The 25,690-nt window shown below is 57.4% G+C and overlaps 2 protein-coding genes across 5 annotated transcripts; both read right to left on the bottom strand.

Annotated features, from left to right (window-relative positions):
* Positions 1-98: 98 nt before the first annotated feature.
* TMEM132A (transmembrane protein 132A) lies at positions 99-14,892 on the bottom strand. 3 transcript variants are annotated; one of them, XM_075065001.1, is made up of 11 exons: positions 14,743-14,892; positions 8,972-9,186; positions 8,662-8,880; positions 7,789-8,186; positions 7,319-7,468; positions 6,657-6,849; positions 6,430-6,573; positions 5,273-5,478; positions 3,447-3,648; positions 2,341-2,532; positions 99-1,848 (listed from the first exon to the last, which is right to left on the bottom strand). In XM_075065001.1, the coding sequence occupies exons 1-11, from the start codon at positions 14,834-14,836 to the stop codon at positions 649-651; spliced, it is 3,213 nt and encodes a 1,070-aa protein (XP_074921102.1). In that variant the 5' UTR covers positions 14,837-14,892; the 3' UTR covers positions 99-648. The 3 variants fall into 3 exon arrangements, with proteins under 3 accessions (XP_074921102.1, XP_074921101.1, XP_032646389.1); XM_075065000.1 differs by having other exon boundaries at positions 3,369-3,648; positions 14,743-14,890; XM_032790498.2 differs by having other exon boundaries at positions 3,369-3,645; positions 14,743-14,890.
* Positions 14,893-17,693: 2,801 nt separating this feature from the next.
* On the bottom strand, positions 17,694-25,538 carry TMEM109 (transmembrane protein 109). 2 transcript variants are annotated; one of them, XM_032790497.2, is made up of 4 exons: positions 25,289-25,538; positions 24,184-24,452; positions 20,707-20,809; positions 17,694-19,784 (listed from the first exon to the last, which is right to left on the bottom strand). In XM_032790497.2, exons 2-4 carry the CDS (start codon positions 24,418-24,420, stop codon positions 19,396-19,398), a joined length of 729 nt encoding a protein of 242 aa, XP_032646388.1. In that variant the 5' UTR covers positions 24,421-24,452; positions 25,289-25,538; the 3' UTR covers positions 17,694-19,395. The 2 variants fall into 2 exon arrangements, with proteins under 2 accessions (XP_032646388.1, XP_032646387.1); XM_032790496.2 differs by lacking the exon at positions 25,289-25,538 and adding an exon at positions 24,634-25,240.
* Between the last annotated feature and the right edge of the window lie 152 nt (positions 25,539-25,690).

The following is a 25,690-nucleotide window of genomic DNA, read 5'->3' as shown; positions in this document are numbered from 1 at the left end:
GAGATCGTACAAAACGAACACATGGCCAGGGTGAAGGGGGCCGGCCGGCACCCCCGGGGAGGGGGCCCACCCTTGCAAGGTGAGCCGAGGGTGGGGGGAAGAATATCCCGATGGTCAGACCACAGGAAGGACATTTGCCATGAAAACCATCACAATCAACACAACATTGCAATGAGAGCCAAAGCAAAATGGGAATCTGGCACCAGCTTGCCCCTCGGTGGGTTGGAGACCAGTGGGGAAAGTACCCCCAGATCCTGGGCGATAACCAGGACGCCTGGGTTCCAAATCCAGAAGGTCAAACTCCCTCCAGTGAGAGGGAAAGAGGGGCCTCAGCTGGGATCAAGGTAGAAACTGAGGGCGCCCAGACTGGATCTCCGGGACAGAGACAGAGTCAATATAGAACGCAGCCCTACATCGCAGCGATCAAGGGGCGTATGACTCGTCCCTAGTGGGTAGAGCCCTGACCCCTGGCAGCAACCCCAGGGGGCAGTACTCTCCTCCGAACACAGACTGGGAGGGAGCAGGTTTGGGCAGAGAATGCCCAGTGGATCCCAGTGCAGATCCCTGGGAGGGTGGCCAAGGGGAGCGGGGGCTGGTCCCTTACTGCTTTGCCCTGCACGGTATCAGTGGGGTGTGGGGGAGCCAAGGTCAGGAGCTGCCCCGGATCCTCTCCATGTAGCTCCTCAGCTCGTCAGGGTCCCTCAGCCCCATGTCCTCGCAGACCCAGCGGATGTCGTCCTCGCTGGCCACCAGGATGGACTGGACAGTGGGGGCGGAGGAGGGCGGGGGGGATGCGGCGCCTTCAGGGGCCCGGGGCGAGGCAAAGGTCACAAACTCCACCCGCTTACGCCTGCCCCCCGGGGCAGCCACCTCTTTCTGGGACAAGGTGCTGGGGAGGGCCGGGCTCCCCAGAACCGCAGGGAGGAAAGTGCTGGTGGAGACCCCCCAATCAGGCTCCGTGAACTCAGGGGCCCCAGCCTCCCCCCTGCCTCTCTCCGTGCCCGGGGGAGTCCCGCAGCAGCAGCATCCACCATCTTTGGCAGCAGCAGAGGGGTCGGGGGTGGGATTGGGGCTGAGCTCTTGGTGCTGGCTGCAGCGATCCAGCTGGCGGCTCAGCTCCTCCTGGTCGGTGCCCAGCCACACCCAGTTATGGGGCTGCTGGGTGGAGGGGGCTGGGCCCAGCCCAGCATCAGGGGGCTCCTTGCGCTGATAGCGCAGCACAAAGACAATGCAGTTTACGAGAAAGATGAAGATGGCCAGGCAGAAGACGCCCAGGAGAACGTACATCCCAATCTCCAGGTCTGTCACCTGCTCGGGGGCCTTCACCATCTCCTCCTCCTTCTCCTCCTCCCCAGGCCCTTCATCCTCGGAAGAGGTGCCGCCCTGGGGCCCCTCAAACTTGGTCAGGTCGGGTCCCACCCTGGCTGGGGCCCATTTCTGGGGCCCCACCATGGGCTCCGTAGCTGCTGCTGTCACCGCCTCCCCGGACATGGCCCCCTCGGCCCGCTGGAAGGGGGACTCCGGGCGGGGATCGCGGGGCTGTGGGCCACCAGGGGTTGGGAGCTGCCGGCTGATGCCCACCTCCAGCCAGGCGGTGCCAACAGCCAGCGGTGCCCGGTGCTTGCCTTTGCGGCAGAAGTCCGCAGTGTGCAGGCCCAGCTGCAGGAGGGGCCCCCGGCCCGGCCCCTCGGCCACGATCAGTGGGCGAGCCAGCTCCTCATCTGGCCGCACCCAGGCCACGCCAGGGTCCAGGGAGGAGATGGAGAGCGCCACGTCCCGCCAGCCGTAGAGCTCCACGGGGGCCAGCGTGTGGTCGGTGAATGCCAGCCAGACGCTGAGTACCGCTTCCTGGAGGGAGGATCAGGCAACAGGCGTGTGGCGTTGGGAGAGAGGGACGACACACAGACAGGCAGGGGGTGGGGGACAACGGAAGGTGTGAGAAGAGAGACACCCGTGAGCCCTGTGCTGCTGCCCTCCCCCACTTTGTGCGGGGGCCAGAGCTGCACCAGGCCCCACTCCACAACTCCCCACAGCAACACGCACTTGACTCTCTTCTCCCACCCCTGCTGCAGCAGGGAGAGACTCTGTGCAAGGCACAACCCCACAGGTTCCAGGGCCCTGCCGAACACCGGGGTCCCCACCCTCATCTGCCACCAGAGAGGTCTGGATCGCATGTCAAGGCCCAGCACTGGAAGCGCAGAAGCTGCAGCTTTAAAGGGCCAGTACGGCCAAGCTCACTGAACCCCAGGGGCCTGGGACATCCCCAGGAATCACCCGGCTACACCCCATGTCCCCAGCCCTGCACTCTGCCTCCCAGGCCCCACGGAGCTCTCCTCTCACCTGCTTTGGGGAGTGCAGGGCTGAGAGTGCCTGGCAGGTGGCGGTGAAGACGTCGGGGTGTCCCGGCTCCGTGCTCAGCGCCAGCGAGAGGCCTGACACCAGTTGGGCCTGCAGCTCCAACACGGCCACCTTCTCATCCGATACCACCAGGGTCTGCTCGCCCAGGATGGAGTCTGAGACGGGGGAGCGCACCTGCACCGGGGAGAGAGCGGGGGATGCAGGCACTTGCCCAGAGCCTCCCCTCATCTCCCTCTGTGCCCCCCCAGTCTCCACACTCCCCCGCTTGTCCCCCATCTCACATGCTTCCCCCTTTGCCCCCCAGCCTTTCCCCCATGTCACCCATCTCCCATTCCCTCCCAGCCACCCCCCATCCCCACGCTTCTCCATGTGCCCCCCCAGCCTCCACATTCCCCTCCATGTTCCCCATCTCCCACACTTCCCCCGTGCCCCCCAGCCTCTCCCTATGTCGCCCATCTCCCACACTTCCCCCTCCCCCAGCCACCCCCCATCTCCCACGCTTTCCCGTCCTCCCCAGCCTCCACACTCCCTTGTTCCCCATCTCACATGCTTCCCCGTGCCCCCACCCTCCCCTCCATGTCGCCCATCTCCTATGCTTCTCCGTCCTCCCCATGTTCCCCATCTCCCATGTGTTCCCTGTGCCATCCCAGCCCCCACACTCCCCCTGTCCCCTCATCTTCCACGCATCCCCATGTGCCCCCCAGCCTCCTACCATCTCCCACGCTTTCTCCTCCCCCTAGCGACCTCCACACCCAACCTGTGTCTTCCCCTCAACCTCCCTGGTGCCCCCTACTCCATCCCTCTGCTCAGCTGTCCCCCCACACCATTCCCTGCTACTACATGCAGCCCCCAGCTCACCCCACCCCAACCCCCATGCCCCTCCCCCTGCTCACCCTCATGGCTTCCACCTCCCAGGCATCCCTCACTCACACCATGCCTTGTGTCCCTCCTCCTGCTCACCCCCCTGGTTCCCACCTCCCTGGGTACCCCCCAGTCACCCCAGCCCCTACCTCCACTGACGTCACTCCTGGTTCGTGGCCAATCACCACGCTCCCACCCTCCAGCGTGGCCACGCGGGGGTCCTGCACCTTGGCTTGCCCGCCCACTAGGTGGGAGACATCCAAGAGCCAGTCGGGGCTTGGCATGTAGGTCAGGTGCCGTCCACCGTCCAGTGGGTGAGCCACAAAGTGTGCCAGGAAGCGGACGCCGGCGCGCTGGTACTGGAGCCGGCAGCCACGAGCTTGTCTCTCTGCCTCCTCCCCAGCCTCCTCGGGCTCCGCTAGGCTACTGCTTGCAGAGGAGAGCGCCACGGTCTCAGCATGGAATGCCCAGGCATGGGGCTCTAACCTCATGTGGTGCAGGCGGCCGAGAGCCATCCCATCCTGGTGCTATGGCCTCCAGGACTCTGCCCTGCCAGTCTCTGCACTCACATGGAGAGCCTGTCCTCCGTTCATTTGCCCCATCAGAGACACTGGGTCCCCCAATCCAGTTTCTGCCCCATCAGAGACTCTAGGACCCCCACATCTGGCCTCTGCCCCATCGGAGACTCTGGGTCCTCTGCCCCCTCTGGCTTCTGCCCTATCAGAGACTCTGGGTTCCCTGTCCCCTCCAGTGTCTGCCCCATCAGAGACTCTGGGACTCCTTGTTATGAAGTGGGAATTTTTTGTTTGAAGACTGGGTTTGCCTCAATTTTCGCCGTGTTATTTAGGGAGTGGAAAAGGGTTGTTTGCTCTAAGGGCAGGTGAAGAGACATAGATATGGGTGTCGCCTAGCTGTCTGGATCTTGGTCCCCATATCAGTGGAGCCTCTAAGGGTATGCCCACACTCCAATCAGACGCCCGTGTCTGGCACACGCCAGCTGACTCGGGTTTGTGGGGCTGTTTAATTGCAGTGTGGGCTCAGGCTGCAGCCGGGGCACTGGGACCCTCCCATCTCACAGGGTCCTAGTGCCCAGCTGAAGGGAGGCCAGATGGACAAGACACAGAGCTTGAACCCTGGGGGTCACTACAGCTTAGCTGGGCTACCCAGAACGGACGCTGCTTTAACCTTCATTCCTCTGTGCTAACATAAAGCCTTCCTATGCTGCGTTCCCACTGACTAATAAACCCAGCTGTTCTGACAACACCGTCTGGTGTCACAGCAAATGCTGGGTGAGGTGCATTAATCCCTGAAGATGGACAAGCCTCTGCCAGGAGTTTGTCTGTGTGGGACTCGCTGAACAGAGCTCACGGTGTGAAGCAGGAGTGCGGAAAGCCCAGAGGTTCAGTCTGAGGAGGCGGTGACGCAGTGTGGCTTGCCATGGAGGAAAAGCGAGACCCTTCGGGGGTCTGGCCCACTGAGGGGTTCCTCCTAGAGACTGTTCAAAAGCTGACGCATAGTACTGATCCTGTGGATCTGTGACATCCCTCCAATGGTCACTGCCCCATCAGAGAGTCTAGGTCCCCCTTCCCCATCACAGAGACTCCAGCTCCTCCCCTCCAGCGTCTGGCCCCGCATCTCCCCAACTGCCTGTGCCTCGAGTGCAGAACCTTTCACTCAACCAGCCACTAGAGACTCTGGGCTCCTCACTCAACCGACCTGCCTGCTCCAAGGGGATGTTTCCCCTGGGTCATCTCTCCACTGTAGTCCCATCACTGTGGCATCTGAGCTGCCCCAAAGCATACACTGGAGTCTGGACATGGCCCTCGTGCCAGCCCTGCCTGCTTCCTTCATGCACCCAGCTCCCAGCGCTAGCCCCCACCTCCACACATCCTTCCTATGCACCAGGCCCCAATGCCCTCTCTGCCTGCCAGGCCCTGCCCACTCTCCCACTGGACAGGCCCTGGCATCCTCCCAATACACCATACCCTGGCACTTTGCCTGCCCACCCAGCAGCCCCGATCCCTGCTCCAGGGAGGGAGCCAGAGGGACTGACCTGTCAGGAGCGGCGCCAGGCACCCTCCAGCCGCGCACCTGCTCCAGCGTGGTGTCGGTCAGCTCGACGCGCAGCGGCAGCAGCGGCACCCAGACGGTGAAGAGCAGCGAGGCATGGAGCCGGCGGAACCAGAAATCTACTCGTGCCCCACGGGCACCCCGGCTCTCCTTGCCCCCCACGTAGACGGAGTCGCACGCGTCCGTCACCTGGGGACCAGGAGGGTGTGAAGGACAAATGTCCAGACACCTTCACCTCTGTCCCACCCCCAAGCCTGCCACTCGGGATACTCCACGGACCCAGGGAAAGGGTGTGGGGAGTAGCTTGAAAAGAGGAAGCAGAGTAGAAGGGAACTAGTGCCCCCTGGCTACTGAGTGAGAGGCAGTGAAGATGGGGACCAAATAGGGGCTGAGCCCCAAGTGGTAGGAGGGGGCCAAGGATATGTGGCTATGGAGCCAGAGGTGGAGCCATTGGTGATGGAGTGGGGGTTTCGCACAGGAGGTGGATGTCAGAGATGTTGAGTTGTGAAATGGGGGTGAGGTGAACTGGGGCTGGCAGGGGGAGCCTGAAGGGGGAGCAGTGGGGAAGCCCAGACCTTCCAGATGGAAGAGGAGGTCCCAGTACTGCCCCACTGGCTGACTGGGCTGAACTATGACCCGAGGAGTGGTCACACCGGATCTGCTCCCATGTAAACTCTGCTCCTGCCCCAGCCTGAGGGGTCAGGGGAGACTTCGCCTTGCAGAGGGTAAGGACAGGGGTGATGCTGAAGGAGGACACCTGAGAATGGTGAAAGAGGAGCTGGTGTCTCAGAGGGTGAGGACAAGGGGTTGATGGCCCAGGAGGGCACCTGAGGATGGTGAGAGGGGAGCTGATGTCTCAGAGGGCGAGGACAAGAGGTTGATGGCCCAGGAGGGCACCTGAAAATGGTGAGAGGGCAGCTGGCATCTCTGAGGGTAAGGACGGGGGTGACGCTGCAGGAGGACACCTGAGGGTGGTGGTGCGGGAGTTGGTGTCTCAGAGGGCAGAGCTAGGGGATGATGCTCTGGGAGGCATCTGACAGTGAGAGAGAAGAGATCTGGGTCTCAGAGGGCCAGGATGGGGGATGATGGCCCTGGAGGGCACCTCTCTGTGGGTCAGTGGGTGGTTCGTTTGTTTCTCACCTTCAGGACCTGTTTGTTGGCAGACTCACACCCCATCTGCTCGGTGACCTCGAACACAGCTCCCCCCATCTCCACAGCAACCAGCTTTACCGGCACCGCCTGGGGGATCCCTGTCAGGGGGGCAGTGTTCACGATCTCTTGCTCCTGGGGAGACCAAGAGGGGACACAGATTGAGACCCTGCCTCTGGGGAACCGCCCGGCGCACAGACAGAACTGCAAGGCCTTACCTTCACCAGCGGGACCAGCGCCCTGATATCACGCTCCGACACCTGGATCTCCCACACCATCTTGTCCTTCTCGGCTTCAGGATCCTGGCCAGGGTACTCCACCTGCCAGGTGACAGGGCGCGTGGAGGCCAGGCCCCTTGTGCCGTTCTCCACTGCCAAATCCAGGTAGAGGAACTCGGGGAAATCCGCTGCCCTAGATGGAGGCAGGAGGGAGCCAGGGGGCAGTGAAGCAGAGGATGGATACAGCACCCGCAAGGGCTGTGGCATCTCACCCCTGCTCCACTGCAAACCACACAAATTCCACCTCCAAGCACAACCGGGAGGTGACCAGAGACAGGAACCATCCTGTTCAATGGCCCATGGCTCCCTCCCTCCAATCTGATTGGTCAATATGTGGGGGAGTAGCAACAGCCATCCCATCCCCAGGCCAATGGCATCAGATCTACAGTCTGATTGGCTGGGTAGTGGGAGAACAGCTACCTCATCACCGCTCTCCTGAGTCACATGGCCTCCAGTCCCCACTGGCTGATGCCCAGGAGAATACAGGTATCAGCCTAGCGCCCATAGGAGTCACGTGGTTCCCTACATCCTGCCCAATTGGCCGATGCCCCGGAGAATGAGCGCGTCAGCCCTATCCCCTCCAGGAGTTAAGTGGTTCCTACCTCCAGTCCAACTGGCCAGCATCCTGTCGGCGACAGGTGACCAGAGCGGTGTGATGCTTGGAACCCTTGAACTTGTCCAGCTTGGCCGTCCAGGCCTCGGGGACAGCGGGACGGGCCGCTAGGACCTGCAGCCCCTTCTTCACCTTGATCCTGAAAGAAGCACGGCTCAGAATCAGAGCATGGACTCCAGAGGAGATGTCACCCAAAGCAGAGACCCTCTGAACCTGAGAGAGTCCTTGACTGGGTTCCTGGATCCCCCTGAATCTCACCTGAGGGTCAGCAGCCTGGAGTAAGGTCCCTGTGTCTCAGGGTGGATCCCTGGGTCCCCTTGGATATCACCTGAGGGTCAGCAGGTTGGGGTAGGGTCCCCCATGTCTCAGGATGGGCACCTGGATCTCACCTGAGTGTCAGCAGGTCGGGGTAGGGTCCCTGTGCCTCAGGCTGTGTCTCTGGTTCCCCCTGGATCTCACCTCAGGGTCAGTAGGTCAGCGGTGAAGTTCTGCTGGAGAATCAGGGTGGCCGTGAAGAGCTGCCCTGGCCGCAGTGCCATGTCGGGGACCCGGATGAGCACGTTGTCATCCAGCCGCACTTCCTGGCGCCGAGGCGGATCCGTGGCTCGCAGCTCTACAGCGCCGACATAGTGCAGTCTCTCCTTGGTGCCCTCAGTGCCTAGCCGGGGCCTCTCCCGGGGCCCCGCATGGCTACACTCTGCAGACATTTCCCCAGTCCCCAGGCTGTAGTACAGCTCGGCTCGCTCAGGGTGCTGGGCGGGCTCCGCAGCTCTGCGCCGGCTGTGTGAGGAGGGGTGTGTGGTGGAGAACCAGCGTGGGGGGAACTCCAGCTCCACCACGCACACTCCCAGGGGTGCCTGAGGAGGAAGAGCAGGGAGTGGGCTCAGAGAGAATGGGTCTAGCCCCAACTTCATTGACCTCCCATCTCTAGGGTGGGCCCTGAAGTCTCCATCAGACACCACAGGGGGAAACCAACTCCTGCTGCAGCCTGACCAACACTGCACTGGCTGTCCCCACCCAGAACAGAGCACCCTCTTTCCCCCAGTCCAAGATCACTTAGACCTCCAAGATCACCCCCTGGAGAAGAGCAAGCCTTGTCCCGTGGAGCTCCCCAACCCCAGCTGCCCCTGCAGCCTTGCTATGGAAGACATGCAACCTTCATCTTCTCCATGGCAACCCCTGACACACCACGATCTTGTGTTAGGAAGGGCCACAGCATACCCAAAAGAGGGACTTTCAGCTCCCACTGGCCCCACCCCTTCTCCAAGCATGTCTGGGTGCTGGGCCCTCCATCTCCTGGGAGAACAGGTCGGGGTGGGGTCACGTACTGACCTGGAGGTGACAGGCTCCATGTGCAGCCCGCATCTGATGGAAAGCATGCAGGGAGACACAGGGCAGGTCGTGCCGTCCCAGCAGCCAGTCCTGCCCCTTGAGGTGGAAGAGGACCCTGGCATACGGCTCAGCTGGAGAAACTGTGCCCTCAATGGACACGGCTCGGACATCCCAGGCCACGGAGCCGTACCTGTGGTGGGGATCAGCTGCCAGCACCACCTAGAGAGAGAGAGACCGGTTGAGACCGGGAGAGGCGGTCAGATGGGACCAAGAGCCCAGAGCGGAGGCACTGCTGGATGGGCAGGGTTACCTGTTGGGCAGTGAAGGGCAGGTAGGTGGCTTGGACAAGTGGCTTTGCCATTGGCTGGCGATGGAGGAGGAGGTAAGTCTCAGAGCGGGAGCCCAGGGAAGCATTTCCCGGCAGGTACCGATCCACCCGCTGCAGCCGGAAATGGTCTGGAATGTCCAGCACTTTGAGTTCGGCTGGCAGGTACACAAGGTCGGGGGGGTCCGATTCTCCGCTCACTGCAGGGAGAAGAAAAAACAGGTCTGCTGCCAGTAGTCAGGTGTCCTCTACCCCACATACTTACCAGGGCACGTGTCCTCCCCCACACTCAACCCCTCCTGAGAGGAGGAGATGCCAGGACAGGATGTCAGCTGGAGTGAAGTATCACTGTTCCTGAGCTATTCAAGGGGGTGGATCAAGCCTACCCCCACTGGAGAAAAGGGAGCTAAATTGTTTGTATTACAGCAGCATCTAGAGGTTCTAGCTGAGATCAGGGCCTCATTGTGCCAGGCACTGCCCAAACACACAGTGAGAGACAGGCCCTGCCCCAGATGAGATCCGGGCCCCGTTGTGCCAGGTGCTGCACAGACACACAGTGAGAGACAGGCCCTGCCCCAGCTGAGATCAGGGCCCCGTTGTGCCAGGTGCTGCACAGACACACAGTGAGAGACAGGCCCTGCCCCAGCTGAGATCAGGGCCCCGTTGTGCCAGGTGCTGCACAGACACACAGTGAGAGACAGGCCCTGCCCCAGCTGAGATCAGGGCCCCATAGTGCCAGGCGCTGCCGAGACACACAGTGATAAAGGCCCAACCAGAAAGAGTTCACAGTCTACATAAAAGTATTATTACTCACATTTTACAGGTAGGAAACTGAGGCACAGATTTTTTTAAGTGACTCCTCAGGGAGTCTGTGGCACAAGTGGGGTTTGAACCCAAACCTCCAGAGTCTCTATCCAATGCTTTAACCAAAAGACCAGCCTTTCTCACAACCAAGACTCAAAAAAAAAAAAAGGGGTGAGGGCACACAAAAAAACCAACCCAAAAACTTGTCAGGGCCAGTACTTGGTCCTGCTAGTGAAGGTAGGGGCTGGACTCAATGACCTTTCAAGGTCCCTTCCAGTTCTATGAGATAGGTATATCTCCATATATTTATTGATTTAGTTGGGAATTGGTCCTGAGGTCCCTTCCAACCCTGATATTCTATGATTCTCTGATGCAGATGAGATAGGATGAGAACAAAGGGCCTGTCTAGAGGTACAGTCTGGGTGAAATCCTGGCCTCACTGAAGTCAGTGGAAAATATGACATGGGCTTCAGCAGGGTCAGGATTTCACCCTTTGAATCTAAGCAAACCTTTGGCAAGTCACTTATGACCAGATTGTCTATGGCTCAGCGACAAAGCTTATGTTCAATCTGCCAGAGTTGAGCTCTCATTCAGCATCCAAATCAGAGTTGGGTTATCAAAAGTGCTCAGCAGAGGGCTGAGCTCTTGAAAACACTGGCCTAAGCAACCTGTTCCTCGGTTCTCCATTAGGCAAATGCTTCCCCCCACCCCCCTGGCCTTTGTCTATTGAGCTTGCTAGCTCTGCCAGGCAGGGACTGTCTCCTCCGTGAACAGGTGCAGCACCCAGCACAATGGAGTCCCACTATCTCCATTGCAGGGAGTAGGTGCAATTGTAATACAAACAGGCTTGTGCTCGCTTGCTTCTTTGTGATGTGCAGAGCTAGTGGAAATTCAGATGTTGTTTCCCCAGGGTTTCCACAGACACTTGGAGATTCAGTGGGACTTTGACACGACAAGAGGCTGAGTGACTGAGAGAGAAAGAGGCCGTTAGCCTGACTGTTAATCACGTGCTGGTCTTTGCTTCTGCTAACATCTGATCTTAGTGGGTTCAAAAGCGTTTGAGATTGTTGCTCTCTGGGGCATGGGCTGTTTTTGTTCTGGGTCTGTATGGAATCTAAGCACACCAATGCCACAACTGAACACACAACAACATGCCAGTCGAGTGCAGCTGATTCATTTTTTCTTTTTATAAAAAAGAAAAAAAAATTCCCCTCACCACAAAAAAAACCCTCTAAACCCCACAAAAATTATGAAATTCTTTCAGATTTTTCACCCATTGGGTTTCCGATAACAAAAAAAGGTCAATACCATTTTCAATTAAAAAAACAACAATTTCCCCCCACATAATTAAAAAACAATAGAAAACCGATTCCAACATGGTTTGCAAAAATGGTTATTTTATTCTTCACCCAGCCCTAAAGTTGACACAGTTTGTCAAAGAAGAGCCAATACTTTGATGAAAATGGAACCAGCCATTTGGGAGATCTCAGAAATCAGTTGATTTCCACGTTTTTAAGAGTCTTGGGCGAGCTGGTAACTTTACTCTAGAATTTCCCTGCCTCTTAGAGAGCAGTTCAGAAAATAATAACCCAACCTGCTCCGACGGCAGAAATGGGGTGATCTTTACTTAACAACCGCAACTCAACGTTAGCACCATCTCAACCTGCAAATAGGCTGCAGAGGGGGTCACTACATGGAGCTTGAAAGCCACTTCCCCTACTCGGCCAGGACTAGCAGGAATGCTGCCTGGGCTAGCACCTTTCAGCTTGCACGAAGCCATTTTCCAAAAAGAGGAGTCTTTAGCCCTCAAAGGAGACTCTGGAGTTGACTCGCATGGCACCAATGCTGTAATGTCTGCTCAAGTCTGCAGAGAGACAACTGCAGTGCTGAGCCCAGCATGGAGAGAGGAGGGATGGCTACTAGAAAGGTGCGGGTGAGGGGGGGAGGTTGAGGGGCGAGGCTGCCACTGTTAAGGGGAGGGGGCTTTGAGTGTGAGGGTCACAACCCCCACCTCCTGAAGAAGGGGTGTGTGTGTGTGGGGTAAGCTGTCCAGCAGACAGGTTTGTGTGTGCAGGGGGCTCCCGTGACGCTATCCCACGAGCCCTGAAGTTTCCTGCCATCTCAGCAGAGGATTCTGGGACCGTGCCCCCAATGTCCTGCCAGCCCAGTGTGGGGACCCCCCACTACCCCCAGCCTGCTGCTTAATGGGTTCTCGCTGGCCTTCCTTGAAGACTCCTCAGCTGGGGTGCCAGCCTGGGGGCCCAGTCACCGCCTCCCTGCTCCTTGTTGTGTGATGGCCTGGGGTTTGGTCCAGGAGAGGGGAAGCCTCAGCCCCATGATGTTCCAGCAGAAGGTGCTGTGTGTAGAGCCAGCATAATCCAATTAACAGGGAGGAAAGAGGCTGCCTGGCACTGATTGGTGTGAAGTGTATGGCGGAGGGAGGATTCAAACTCCATCCCTTTGGACCCAGCAGTGAGGCAATCCCACCAGCAGGAGGGGCTGCGGATCAAGGCCCTGGTATATTTTGGCATAGGTTCGTGTCTCAAGCCATGCTGCTATGTACGTTAGCCCACGGGCAGATGTGTGGTGTAAGTTCCCCATCTGTGCCCGATCTACAGAGGATTTGCATCTGTTACAGCCTCAGTGTAGCAGCTCCTGCTTTTTAGCTCTGGAGGTCCCGGATTCAATCCCCAGTGTCACCCAAGATCAGAGCAGGGGCCTAAGCAGACTACACAATTGCTTAAGGCCCCAAGCAGCTCAAGGGGGCCCCTATTAATTACTAGCATGTGTTGGGTAAGGGCAAAAATATTCCTTTTTAGGGCTCTAATGGGCTAGTATCAGCACTGGCCAAGATGGTAACCGTGACAGACCGTGGGAATGGGGAAGCCACACATATGGGGTAAGATGCTCTATGACGGTTCTTCAAGACAAGCCAGCTCCTTCCACACAAAGGGGTGGAAATTACCAAATCTTCCTCCCCAGCATGTCCAGGGCTATGAACCCCTCCCCAGCCCCATCAGCCAGCCCATTAAATGCTGCTTTCCCCACTGCTGTGATCCCTTATCATGCCTGCCCCAGTCCCTGTCCCCCAGAGAGGGAGCAGATGGCTGAGAGATACTGTGACATCCCCCTCTACCCTCCAGGTCTCTACATCCCAAGATCCAGGGGGTGGGAGTTAGGGGGAAGAAACAAGTGGGTTTTTCACAAGCCTGGTATCTGCCTCCCATAGGCGGTGACCTCTGCCATCTCCCCTCCCCCTGCTTGGTTGGCCAGCTAATTACATTGCACTCTCATCTATTTCCCCTCATAATACTGACAGCTCCAGCCTAGCTCCCTGCCTCTCATATCGCCCCCTCTCCTGCTATGGGTCTGGCTCCCTGCCTTCCTTCCCAGTCCCCTCTCAAAACCCTCCTGCTCAGCCTCTTCTCTCTCATATGGCCCAAGCCTTTTCCTGTTTGTCCCCGCCGAGGTCAGGATTCACAATGAAATGTCACAATCCCACCATAGGCACTAGCCCCATGGAACAGAACACCCCCCCTCCAGAGATAGCTTGTTCTGAACCACAACTCCGGTGGTGCCTGGAGACCCCAGAAGCTCCCCATTGCGTGTGGGACCTGGAGGACCCAGGAATGGACCCGGATGGGGAAACTGACACACTTGCTCCATCAGGTCCAACCCATCCCATCCCAGCATGTGGGGCTACCAAGCCCTGCACAGCTCAGCTCCCATTGCACTTAGAGCATTGGGGGCTAAACATCTCAGAGCAGGAAATATATTGGGGGGAGGTGGCAGAAAGAATGGGGGTGGGGAACGGGAGGGAGTGACTAGAGGTGAGAACAGTCAGCACACCCAGGAGGGAGAAGGCCTCTTCAGGCTAACAGACAGCGGCTGGGACAGAAGGGGTAAGGACTGGCAGAGCTGGGAGCGTTTGCTAACAGAGATGCTTTAACCTGAGGAGCAGCTTCCCAAAGGATGGGGGTCCGCCCCATGGCTTGAGACATTCACAACTAGACTGCCCTGGGGAGTGCCTGTGAGGGCCCGACCTGCCCTGCCCTCAGAGCTAGCTGCATCAGAAGCATTGCACACCCCAGGGAAGATTGACTGGCCTCTTTCTCGGGGGAAACCTGCTGTCCCGGGAGCTCCAGTCTGGACTGTGTCCTGAGCAGGGGACCCAAGGAGGTGTTGATACTGCGGATCAGGAACTGATCAGAGGAGCTAGGGAGAGCTCTGGGGAGGGTCTGGTGTTCTACCAGGATCAGACCCTACAGAGGATGTGAGGAAGCCCCTGGGGACCCCTGCTGTGACCTGAGAGGAAAGACAAGGGCCCTGCTGGCTCTGGACCACAGGGGGTGGGGAAACCACAGGGGTGGGATGTTGGCTCTTATGGATATTAGAAGAGGGCAGAAGTTCTGTGGGGTTCAAAGGGGCTCAGAGCCAAGGCCCAGGGCCAGGAGTTGTCACTAGATCCCATGGGGGGGCGGTGAGGTACATGGGTCCTGCAGGATCCAATGGGGCTCAGAGCTGGATCATTGGGTCAGGGTACACACTGGATCCCGGGGGAAGCACATGGGTCCAGTGGGGCTCAGAGCTAGGTACTGGGGCAGAGGTCCCCACTGGATCAGACCGGGGATGTTGCACAGGTCCTATGGGGCTCAGAACTGGTTCACTGGGACAGAGATCCCCACTGGGGGTGGGGGGCTCAAGGGTCCAGTGGGGCTCAGACCTAGGTGATTGGGGCCGAAGCCGCACAGGTCTTATGTGGCTCAGAGCCGGCTCACTGGGGCTGGGGTCCCCGCTGGATTCCCCCGGGGGGTGGGGGCGCGGAGGCTGCACGGCTCCTGCGGGGTCCGAAGAGGCTCGGCGGGCCGGGGGAAGCCCGGGGGTATCAGCGGCGCTGCCGGGGTGTCCGTGGGGCGCCGAGCGAGGGGCGCGCCCCGAGCCCCCGCACTCACCTCTCGCCGTCTCCAGGACCAGCAGCGCGGCCAGCAGGACAAGGCAGCCGCTGCCGGATCCCGGAGGGACCATCCTTGCCCGTCCCGGGGCCATGGGGCTGGCGCGGGGCTCAGATCCCCCCGCCCGCGCCCTGCACCCTCAACATGCCCCGGCCCCCGAGCGCCGCACCACCTCTGCCCTTGCGCCCCGGCCGCTCCTCCGTCTGCAGTCGCCAGCTCGGGGCTGCTGCTCCCAGACAATAGAGGGATGGGAGGGGGAGGGAGGGAGCACATGGGCTGCTCGCCTGCCGCCACGGCCGGGTCCTAAACTCGTCTCTTCCCAGCCGGCATCCTAGCGCCGCCCCCGGTACAGCGCCCAGCACAGAAGGGGGTCTGGGAAAGCGGGTACGGTAATGCGAATCCCAGCGTACCAGCAACATAGGAGGCCTAGAGTGGAGCTTGAGTCAGGAAGGAAGGAGCCAGAGAGGGAGAGAAAGAAGCCTAGAAGGAAGGAACAAGACAGGGAGCAATAAAGGGGGACTGAGGGTGAGGGAGAGAGCGAGGGAGGGTGATAATAGCAGAAAATGAATAAGAGAAGGTGTGAGCGAGGGAATGAGCGAGGAGAGGAGTGAGAAGTTATGGAAGGAGGGAGAGACAAACGGAATGACAGATAGCGCTGGAGACGGCTGAGCGAGGCAGCAAGAGCCAAGGATGGACAGAGCGAGGCAGTGAGGGGGGAAGGGACAGGGCATGTGAGCTGGAGGCAGGATTGGTGCTTCCATGTGCATGGGAGATTGGAAGCTGCTTGGGGCAGGGGCTGGCTCCCTTGCTGTGCGTACAGAGCCTGGTGCCATGGCTCCTGGAACACTGACTGGGGCTTGGGCTCCAGTATCATACAGGCTATAACAGGGACGGGACAGAACAAGGGAGCAAGAGGAGAGAAAGCACAAAAGAGAGAACGTGAGCAGGAGGGCAAAACAGACAAAAGGAGAAAGAGCAGAAGACAGCAAGAGGCAGCAAAGATATCTGGTAGGAGACAGCGAGGAAAGGTGAATGGACAGATGGTCAGAAAACCACAGGGACAGACAGGTAGACAATTAGAGATCCACAGTAACGGGCAGACAGCAAGGAAGCCGCAGGCACAGATTGGAAATCCAGCCTTGCGTCTGTATGCCTATTAGGCACAGTAGGCACGTGCCTAGGGGCACCAGCATTCTAGGGGTGCCTTATCCCTCTCAAACTGTGAGTACCACGAAAATCAGCATGGGAGGGGGGCGCTGAAGATATAAATCCAGCTCAGGGCAGACAGCGAGAGAGCCACAGGGACAGACAAAGGTGGCGACAGCTCAGCCCCCTGGTGACTGGTGCTTTGTACAAAACCAGACAGCTGAGACAGAGCAAGTGGATTCTTGAGTGTGCCATAAGCCTGTTACCCTGCGGCTCCCCCAGCCCAGCTGCATCAGGGCCTGTGTCTCGCAGCCTGACAGAGCCCCTGGGCACCAGAGGAGTGCTGGGGGCCATGGAGAGCTCCCACCCAGACTTGCTCTGACATGCCTCCCCCCACCAGGAGCAGCCAGCCAGCCAGCAGCAGGGAGCCGCAGCTGGTCAACTCTGCCCTCAGACTCTGGGAGAGCGAGGGCTGTCATGGACCCTACTTCATTCACACCCTGCCAGGGCAGAAATAAACCTGCCCAGGCACTGAAGGGTTAAACAGGCCAGAAAGCAACAGCTTGGAGCCTTCAGCCTGTATCATATAACAGCTGGATGATCATGAGGGAGACCCAGACAGAGGCATGGGGAGGAATTGGGGGCTTCAGATACAGGGATAGAGGGGATAAGCAAACAAGGGACATGGGAGAAAGGTAGGATGAGGGCAATACTGAGCCCATGCATAGCTTCTTTGAGATCAGGAGCAGCCTAGCCAGACGCAGCCGCCGGGACCCGACCCCTTTCTGCTCTGTGACTGTACAGTGCCTAGTGTAATGGGGCCCTGGGCCATGAGTGGGGCTGCAAGAGTCCTAGAGTTTAAGGCTACAACGGTCCACCAGGTCAGCTAGCCTGACCTCCTGCACACCATAGGCCACACCACCACCCAGCACCTGTGCGCTAAACCCAACCACCTGGCCAGTGTGTGCCAGAGGCAGAGACCAGGGGAGAGCGAAGTGCACCAATGCCCGAGACCCCTGGAGCAGCAGGGAATTGATTGAGAGGTACTGACCAGCCTGCAGGGGCAAGGGGATGGAGCCCCACCCAGCTGCTGGGCTGTCCCAGTGCTCCATTCGGATCCAAAGAAAGGGAGAGTTCTGGGCTCCAGCCCCTTCTTGCTCCCTCCCTGCTGAATGGTATCCCAGCTCCTCACTGGCAAGTCCTGAACTCCCAGCCCCTGGAGGACCCCACAGGGCAACTGGCCCTTCTCCTACTGAGCAGGGTGAGGGATAGCAGCACAACTCCTCTCTCCTGTCCTGCTATATACCCCTGTTCATCCCTGGGGTTTCTGGGGGCTCCAGGTGGTGAGGGATGAGCACAGCTTTGGGGATATTAATCCCCCCCCCCGCCCCACCCAAGGCACCAAGGCTTGTTGCCTAAGTCCCCAGACTGTAATATAAGAAGCACTGGGAATCCCTATCCTGACAGCTGGGCACAGAGATGAGAGGCAATGGCTTAGCCAGGGTGTTGGCAAGGACTCCCTCCCCCAAGGCTCGCAGCAGCTGTCCCTGCCTAGCAGCACCCGCACCATCCATCCCCCAGCAGCCAGGGCACCACTCTCTACAGCTCTATTTCCCCCAGCGCTCCTGCCCCACTCCCCGCTGGCAGAGGCTGGGACCATTGTTCACCCCACAGTCAGTGCTCCTGTGCTCTAGTCTTCCAGCTGGGAAAGACTGGGACTGGGGGGGCTCTGTCATTCCCTGCAGCGCCACCTGCTGGGAGTGGCGGAAGAAAGAAACCCGAACTTGCCCATGGGCTGGACAGAGTGTGGTTAAATAGATTTTATTTGGAACCTGGTAACAAAATGGCCTGTTCATTTAAAATAGACAGAACTTTCAAAGCACAGATTGGCAACCTCCATCCAACAACACATGCCAAGTTCCAGCCCCAGCCCCACTGGCCTCCTCTCCAGCCCCTAGCTGTGAATCACTGCAGTTCAAAGATGCTCATCCTAGCTCTCATGGAGCTAGCACAGTAAAAACAGCAGCGTAGCTGGGGTACCATGAACTGCGGAGAGTGGTGGAAGGCGCTAGCTGTAACAAGTCTGCACCTCTGGGGTTCAGGAGGGTTTGTACTCGGCCAGGCTGTCTACACTACTGTTTTCAGCATGCTCATGGGAGTGAGAGCTAGCGCAAGTATATACGCGAGCTGGGAATCGCACCCCTTGCTCCAAGTGTAGACGTTCCCTAGGGGCACGCAGGAGGATGAACACGAGTTGCTACGTACCCCTCCTTTTTGATCAATTGTGACCCGCTCCGCCATGATCCGGGGGCAGATTAACACGATGATCACCTGCCATGCTTGAGGTGGCACCAAGAGACAACTCCCACCCCAGCTGTGACAAATGGAGGAGGAACTTCCCTGTGCCCGCTCCCATGTGCGGTGTGTCTTTGGCTTGGATGGTGTTGGGGGGGAGGTTCTTAAAAAAGGACCTGTAAACATTCTCCCATATACATATATCCCAGTTTCCCCTCCCGCCCCGCAAAAAACACCATCCACTCTTAGCTTAAGAAAGCATCATTGGCTTGGATGAAGGCACTTGGGGAAACCCTTCCCCTGTACACACCCTCCCTAATCAAAGATCCCCCAGCGGTACACTGCCCCCTCCTGAAATGGGATACAATGCCCCTGCCCCCAGTTTATCTATCCAGCATCTGACTTCTAGAAGCACTGACCAACCCTCAACTCCAGCTGCAGTCAATGGGAGCGGCAAGAGCTCAGCACCTCTGTGCATCAAGCCCTTAGGACCCAGCCTTCTTAGCGAGACCGGTCCGGGGCTAGGTGAGGGGATGGGGTGATGGTGGGTAAAGGATCAGGCAGAGGTAGAGGGAAAGGTCAGGAGCCCTAGCATCAGCTGTAGGGCAGCATGGGAAGGGGACAAGAGGGAGACAGCAGGAAAAGAAGAAGGGGTGGAATTCAGCATCTTAGCACCCGAGACCAAACCCCCACTTGGTCCCAGACTTCACCAACATCAAAGCAGCCCTTTTAAGCCCCAGTGTGACGAGCCTCATGGCAGCAAATCTATGGAAGATGGCGGGGTGGAGGCAGGCAGCTGAGGGAGCCCCTCCCATCCTCTGCCCATGAGACCAGGGCAGGCTAGGGAAAATCACACCATCTCCCATGAGTTCATCCCTCCACTCCAGAGAGCTCCCTTTGGGCTTCGCTGGTCCCTGGGGTGGGTGTGCGGACAGCCTGCAAGTGCCCTGGGGAATAGGGGTGGGGCCTGCGAGTCCCTGAGGTGGGCAGCATCTGTCAGTTTGTACAATGGGGAGGGGCCTGTAAGTGTGCAGAGAGGAGGGGCCTGAGAAGAGCCACAGGGTGGGCGGGGCCTGTGAGTGTGCACAGAGGGGAGCGGCTGTGAATACCCAAGGGTGGAGAGGCCCCCATGAGCATGTGCAGAGGCCCAGGATAGTAGTGAACTGTGGTGTAAGAGTCCGTAGTGTGCTGGGAGGGGCCATCTGCCACTCCTCACTCATCCTGCTCCAGGTTCCTGGGGGATACCCGCCTCTGCCGGCGCCGCAGCTCCTCCACCTGCCACTCCAGGTTGCGCACCTTGGCCTCCAGTTGGCTTCCAGAGTGGCGCGCCCCGCTCAGCCTCCCCAGCAGAGCATACAGGGTGAGCAGGCACAGCAGCAGCAAGGCCTGCACCGAGGGGTTGGGCACCGCCGAGACGATCAGCAAGAAGCAGCCCAGGAAGAACGCCACCTTCAGCCCCCACATGACGTGTCCCAGGATGGACAGCAACAGGCCCAGCAGCTGTGAGAGCAGCCAATAGCCCACCACAGCAGCCAGGCCCCACAACAGCAGGGTCTGTACCTGGGCAGGGCCCAGCTTAAGGGGCTGCACCACGTGATCTCCTGGAAAGGGAAGCAGGAGGAAAGTGGTTAGACACCTGTGAGTCGTGATGCTGTGCTGAACCTCTGTGGGACTGGGGTAACCCCCATGTGCAGGCAGGAGGATGGGACAGGCTGCTCCTGGAGAGAAGGGCATGATGGGAAAAGAGGTGACGGTTGCAGGAGTAACTCCTCCTGTCCTGGAAGGAGAAAGCATGTTGTCTCCTAATCTCCGCACACAAGCTCGGGCATCCTAGGGTGAGGTACTAGGGGGTGCATGTGTGAAATAACCCCCCTGCACTGGAAGGAGAGATCCCTTTGAAAGACACAAACCTTCACCACCAGACTGGGAGGCCTCTCTTTCCTTGGAGGAAGGACCATTTTTAACCCATCAAGTGCTGGAAGGGAAGAAGCACCCGCAGTGATACAGGCACCGAGTGTCAGGTTGGGACACATGCCTCTTCGCTGTGGAGGGTGGGACTGGGTCCTTCATGCTCCAGTTAGAAAGAGAGATGAAATGGATCCTCCCTGCCAGGTAGGTGAATGAGAAACACCCGCTCTCCTCCACAGCATGCAGGTGAGGAACGTGCCCTGATGGCTCAGAAAGGCAGTGTCAAACAGGGGATCAGACACTGAACCGGCACTCAGGAGAACTGGGTTTTATTCCCAGCTCTGTCACTGGCCTGCTGGGTAACCTTGGCCATCTTCCTCACACTCTCTGTGCCTCAGTTCCCCCTCCCACCCTTTGTCTATTTGGTCTGTTTAGACTGTAAACTCTGGGGCAGGAGTTCTCTCTCACTGCGTGTCTGTGCAGCATTTGGCACAATGGGACCCTGCTTTCAGCAGGGCCTCTCTCTCCCTGTGGGTCTGGGCAGCGCTTGGCACAATGAGGACCTGATCTCAGCAGGGATCTCTAGGTGACACTGGTAAATAACAAACAACTTACCATTCACTCCGAAGGCGCTTAGGACCTGCCCTGCGATTCCGGACAGGGTGATCAGACCTGCTGAGATGCCAGAGGACACAATCCAGAACACGGCAGAGACGTTCTGCAGGGAAGAGAGAGTGAGAGCGCTTTTCTCAGTTGGCTTAGCGATACCCGAGAGAGTGACCAGGGAGGAAAATAAGGGGAGATTCGGGGAGCACCCCACTCCTTCATGTCTGCTAAAGGCACCAGGTCAGAGCCTCCTCCCTGACTTGGGCCAAGCTCCAATTCACTGGCTGGGCAGGTGAATTCACATGGGAGTTCTACCAGGAGCTGGTGCCTGGCTGGGTGAGTACAGCCTTCCCTGCCAGTAAGAGGAGCAGCACCTCATGTGGGAGATTTGTCCAAGCTGCCTCCTACAGGAAGCCCTGTGCCCCTGCTGCGTCCCCCTCTGCTCCGGGATGAAAGGGAGACCTTGCCAGGGCTAGCAGAAAAACTCCAGCAGGTCCCTCTCCCCAGCTGCAAAGGAAGGAAGGATGGCTGGGCTGTGATTAAAGTGCTGGTTTAGAACTTATTCTTGGCTCCACCATAGACCCCCTGTGTGACCTGCAAGTCACTGCATCTCCACAGAGCTCTGCTGCCCAGCTGTAAGAGGGGGAGAACAAAGGCTACTCCTCCACACTGGCTTTGGGCCTGTCTGGAGACATTGCTGCCTTTCAGCTCTACCACTCCCTTGCCTTCAAGATCATAGAAATGTAGGGCTGGAAGGGACCTGGGGGATTCCCTGGCGCAGGGAGAATCTCTGGAGAGCCTAGAACGAGCTCTAACTACACTGGGAGCTGTTGGTGGACAGTGCTACGGTTTTCCTTGGGCAAGGGGTGGCATAGCCTGAGTGCCATTGTGCTCTGGCTATTTCTGACAGTGAGGGTAGCCTCTTGGGGCCTTGGGCAGCCCCTGAAGCTGTTCTAACTTCACCAGCAGCTGAGACAGCCTCATCATAGGAAAACCACAAAGGTGGCGTGGAGTCCGTTTTCCCACCATTCCTTAGGCCTGCTGCCAAGCTGAGCTACGCTGCAATCAGGGTGGACTGATTTAAACCAACGTGATTTACATCAGTGATTTAAATCACCAAGTGGACAGCCTCAATTTTAAAATGATTTTAATTAATGGTTCCATTTGTACTTCAGTAATTTTCTAAAGAAAAAAGTGTTCTCATTGGTTGATCTAATCTTAGAACATGCTATTTTACAACTAAACAGAGCCTTGACACTAGATTTGGTACATCGTTTTGCTCTCTAGTGATAAGACACATGGTGGTGGCTCCTAGAGTCAGATCCCAATGCTCATCTTGACTAAATCAGTCTCTTGCATCCAGTAGCCCAGCCCCCGTGTCCGCCCTTAATACAGAACATGACCTGTTGTGCCATATGTAAAAAGCATGACCTCAAAAGTGAGATGTTTTACCCCTTATTCTTTATCTTGTAAAGCAGCCTTCAGCTCACAGTTTTTGATAGAGGCTCAGGGATTTGGCTTACTGATTTTTTTACTTAAATGTTCTAAGATATTACAATAAATGTAGCTCTGAACATATTTTGACTAAATGCAGGATTTCATTTTAAACAGGTTTATTTTTTAAAAGATTTAAATAATTTTTTAAAAATTCAATTTAAAAACCAAACAAAAATACCCACAAATGTGTCTCCGTCCTGGCTGCAATCCAGCCCAGAGCAGAGATTCCACTCAGGCCACGTCTATACGACGCGCCATATTGGCGCGTTACAATCGATTGCTCGGGGATCGATATATCACGTCTCATCTAGACGCGATATATCGATCCCTGAGCACGCTTACATCGATTCCGGAACTCCACCAAAACCAACGGAGTTCCGGAATCGACATGGCGAGCCGCGCACATCGATCCCGCGCGGTGAAGACGGGTGAGTAGATCGATTTTAGATAATCGATTTCAGCTACGCTATTCTCGTAGCTGAAATTGCGTATCTAAAATCGATTTTTGCGCGTCGTGTAGACCTGGCCTCAGTTTCTGCATCCAAGAGAACGCATACAACAAGAGGCACAAGTATTTAGGGAACGGATCCCAAGCCTTCAGCTAATCGGGTGCCAACGCTGCTATTTTCAAAGCCGGCTGGCTGGTTCCCCTGGTTACAGAGAGACAGCCCGTGTCCCCAACAAACAAGTCAACCTGGGTGCTGGAATCTCACTCACTTAATAAGCCTTAATATGCTCTGAAGTCCTGTTGAACCAGCCAGCTGACTCCACCACCCCGATGGAAAAAAACAAAGGCTCCTTCTCTCTAACACACTTTTACAGCCTCCTTTACCATAGTATCTGAGCACTTCACAATCTTTAAGGTATTTAGCCTCACAGCACGGACAGGGAAGGGCTGTTGTCCCACCTTTACAGCTGGGAAGCTGAGACACAGAGAGGCTAACGGACTTGACCAGGAAAGATGTTCCTGGGGTGGAGGAGGAAATTCAATCCAGATCCCCCAGTCTCAGGCTAGTGCCCTAACCACGGGACCATCCTTCTGCTCTTACCATTTCTGTGCACTTAATGATCCTTAATAAACTAAGGCCTACATTGGGAGGCAACTGTCACTTGACAGATCAGGTAAGAGGCTGCAGGGGGCTGCCACCAGAAGAGCTAGGAATAGAAGTTATGTCTCTAATGACAGTCCCAAGACTTCGGCACACCCTGCCTTCTGTCAGAGCAGATAACTGAGTTAACTGAAACTTCCCTGGTCTGAAATCCCTGGGGGGGACATATCAAGCTTCTGGAAATGGGTAAGCTGGGATTGCCAATAGAGGCTGCACTGGAAATGTATTGTACCAGACTTCCTAGTGTATCACAAAGTGCTTCAGGTGGCACATGACCAGGATTTATCACTGAATTTGGTTCACTGGTTGGATCATTAGCTTCCCCAGCTCCGGCTGGGTATTGACAGGGGAGTGTGATGTAAGCGCTGATCCATCCCCCACGTACCAAATAATACTACCACCACCTCGTTCTTATCTATCACTTGTCATCACTAGATCTCAAAATACTTTACAGTAGCTTTTGCTTCATTTTATACATGGGGAAGCTGAGGCATGGGGGCCCCTTACCCAAGGTCACCTTGCCCAGCTGGAAATGGAACCCTGATCTGCTGAGTCCCAGTGGCTGCTCAATCCACTAGACTATGCTGCCTCCCTCCATAGGTCTCTTCTGACAGCTCTGGCAATGCTTATAAAGTTGTTTCAATAGAACTGACAGAGGAGGTGAACCTTGATCCTAGAGAGCATTCGAGCACACCACACAAATACATGGAGCTCCCACCCTTTTCCTGACTCAGCTAGGATTCCTCCCTCCGAAGAAGTAAGCTGTAGGCCACGAAAGCTTATGCTGAAATAAATTTGTTAGTCTCTAAGGTGCCACAAGTACTCCTGTTCTTTTTGCAGATACAGACTAACAGGGCTGCTACTCTGAAACCTGCCTTACCTCTGTCACTAGCTGAAGTGTGTCCCGGCCAATCCACTCCTCCACGGTCTCCCTCATGCCCTGAGCCAGCTGGGACAGGAAGTCAGCATGGACAGCCGCCTCTCTCCAGGCTTCCCCACGATAGTGCTGAGTGCTGGCCACAGCTACACGAAGGACAGCGACTAACATCAGAATAGCCATGACTGGTCGGAGCGGGGCTTGGTGGCAGCACCAGAGCTTAGGATCCCACCCAGTCATCTCTTCAGCTCTCCTCTCAGTCCCAGGAATCTCTGTCGAGAGAAAGGAGAGAGATGGCTAAAGGCACAGATCATAAAGAGGTTATAGGATCCCTGCGATTCTGCTGGCCCCAGGCCAGCACCGTAATGTCAGGAATGCCGAGTAGGCAAATAACATCCCAGCAACCCCAGGGCAATTGCAATCTTTCCTTTTAGTTGAGAATCAGCCACTTACCAGTCCTCACTTACAGGCTTTGTGACCTCTCCCCAGCCCCCCACTCACTCCCCTGTGAGCTGCATAGCCCCATGGAAAAGGAAAATGAAGGGGTGACTCATGTCTCAGCCTGTGAGCTGTGAATATGCAGACTGACAAGGAACCAAGCCAGTCAGAGGGAGACATTCGACACCCAAGTCCCTCCCTCTGGACCCCAAGCATTCACAGCATGTGGTGGGAATGAGGTCAAAGGTCAAGCCTGCACCCATCTTAGGCAGTGATCGCATCACACAGCCCCTGCTAAACAAGTTCACAGTAGCTCAGTACTTGGCTGGGAGAGATTGAAAGAACAGCTGGGTGCTGCAGGCTATCTGACTGGAAAGGAGGCACTCTCTGTAATGGGGCCAGCAATGACTCAGCAGCCAGAGGTGCCATCTTTGGGAAGAATCATCTAAGCCAAATCCAGGACCAGTCCTGACCTGCTGCCTAGGCCCCACGTAGCAGCATGTTGCAAAGCCCCAGCGTGGCACACAACAGAAGGAAAGCAGCGACGGCAGCCCAGGCACTGCTGGCAGGTGGCCAAGCTCCCCTGTGTCATTGTGACCCCCCCTCCCCCGTCCCCTATTAAGTCAGCTGCCAGCCCAGAACAGGTGCCTTCCAGGAGCCAGCAACGCACGTGGGAAGCTGCGACACGGGGACAAGTCACCCGGCCCCAGCGGGAGCAACGAGCATCCTGGATGATCCGGGCTTCGCACGTCCCCGCCAGCTGCCAGGCCCGTGACCCCCGGAAACAGCCCAGCAACGCGCCTGGGGCGGGGCAGCCGGGGCGGGCTGGCGCCGCGCAGGGACGGACGGGGCAGGGGCTACCCGGCTGTTGGCAGGAGCGCGGCTGGAACGCTGCTGCTGGGTGTGACATTCAACTCCGGCACTAGGCTCGGGGCCCCTGGGAATTGTAGTCATGAGTGTCCGCCCAGTGCATTCTGGGAATTGCAGTCTCCGGGAAGAGGTGCATGCCGGGAGCAGCCGTTCCAGCCAGGCAGTGCCCCCCCCTCCGGAAACGTCCGAGCGGTAGCCGGAA

The sequence above is a fragment of the Chelonoidis abingdonii genome, chromosome 4 (genome assembly GCF_003597395.2).
Source record: "Chelonoidis abingdonii isolate Lonesome George chromosome 4, CheloAbing_2.0, whole genome shotgun sequence".
NCBI lineage: Eukaryota > Metazoa > Chordata > Testudines > Testudinidae > Chelonoidis > Chelonoidis abingdonii.
This window is presented reverse-complemented; position numbering and strand designations above follow the sequence as displayed.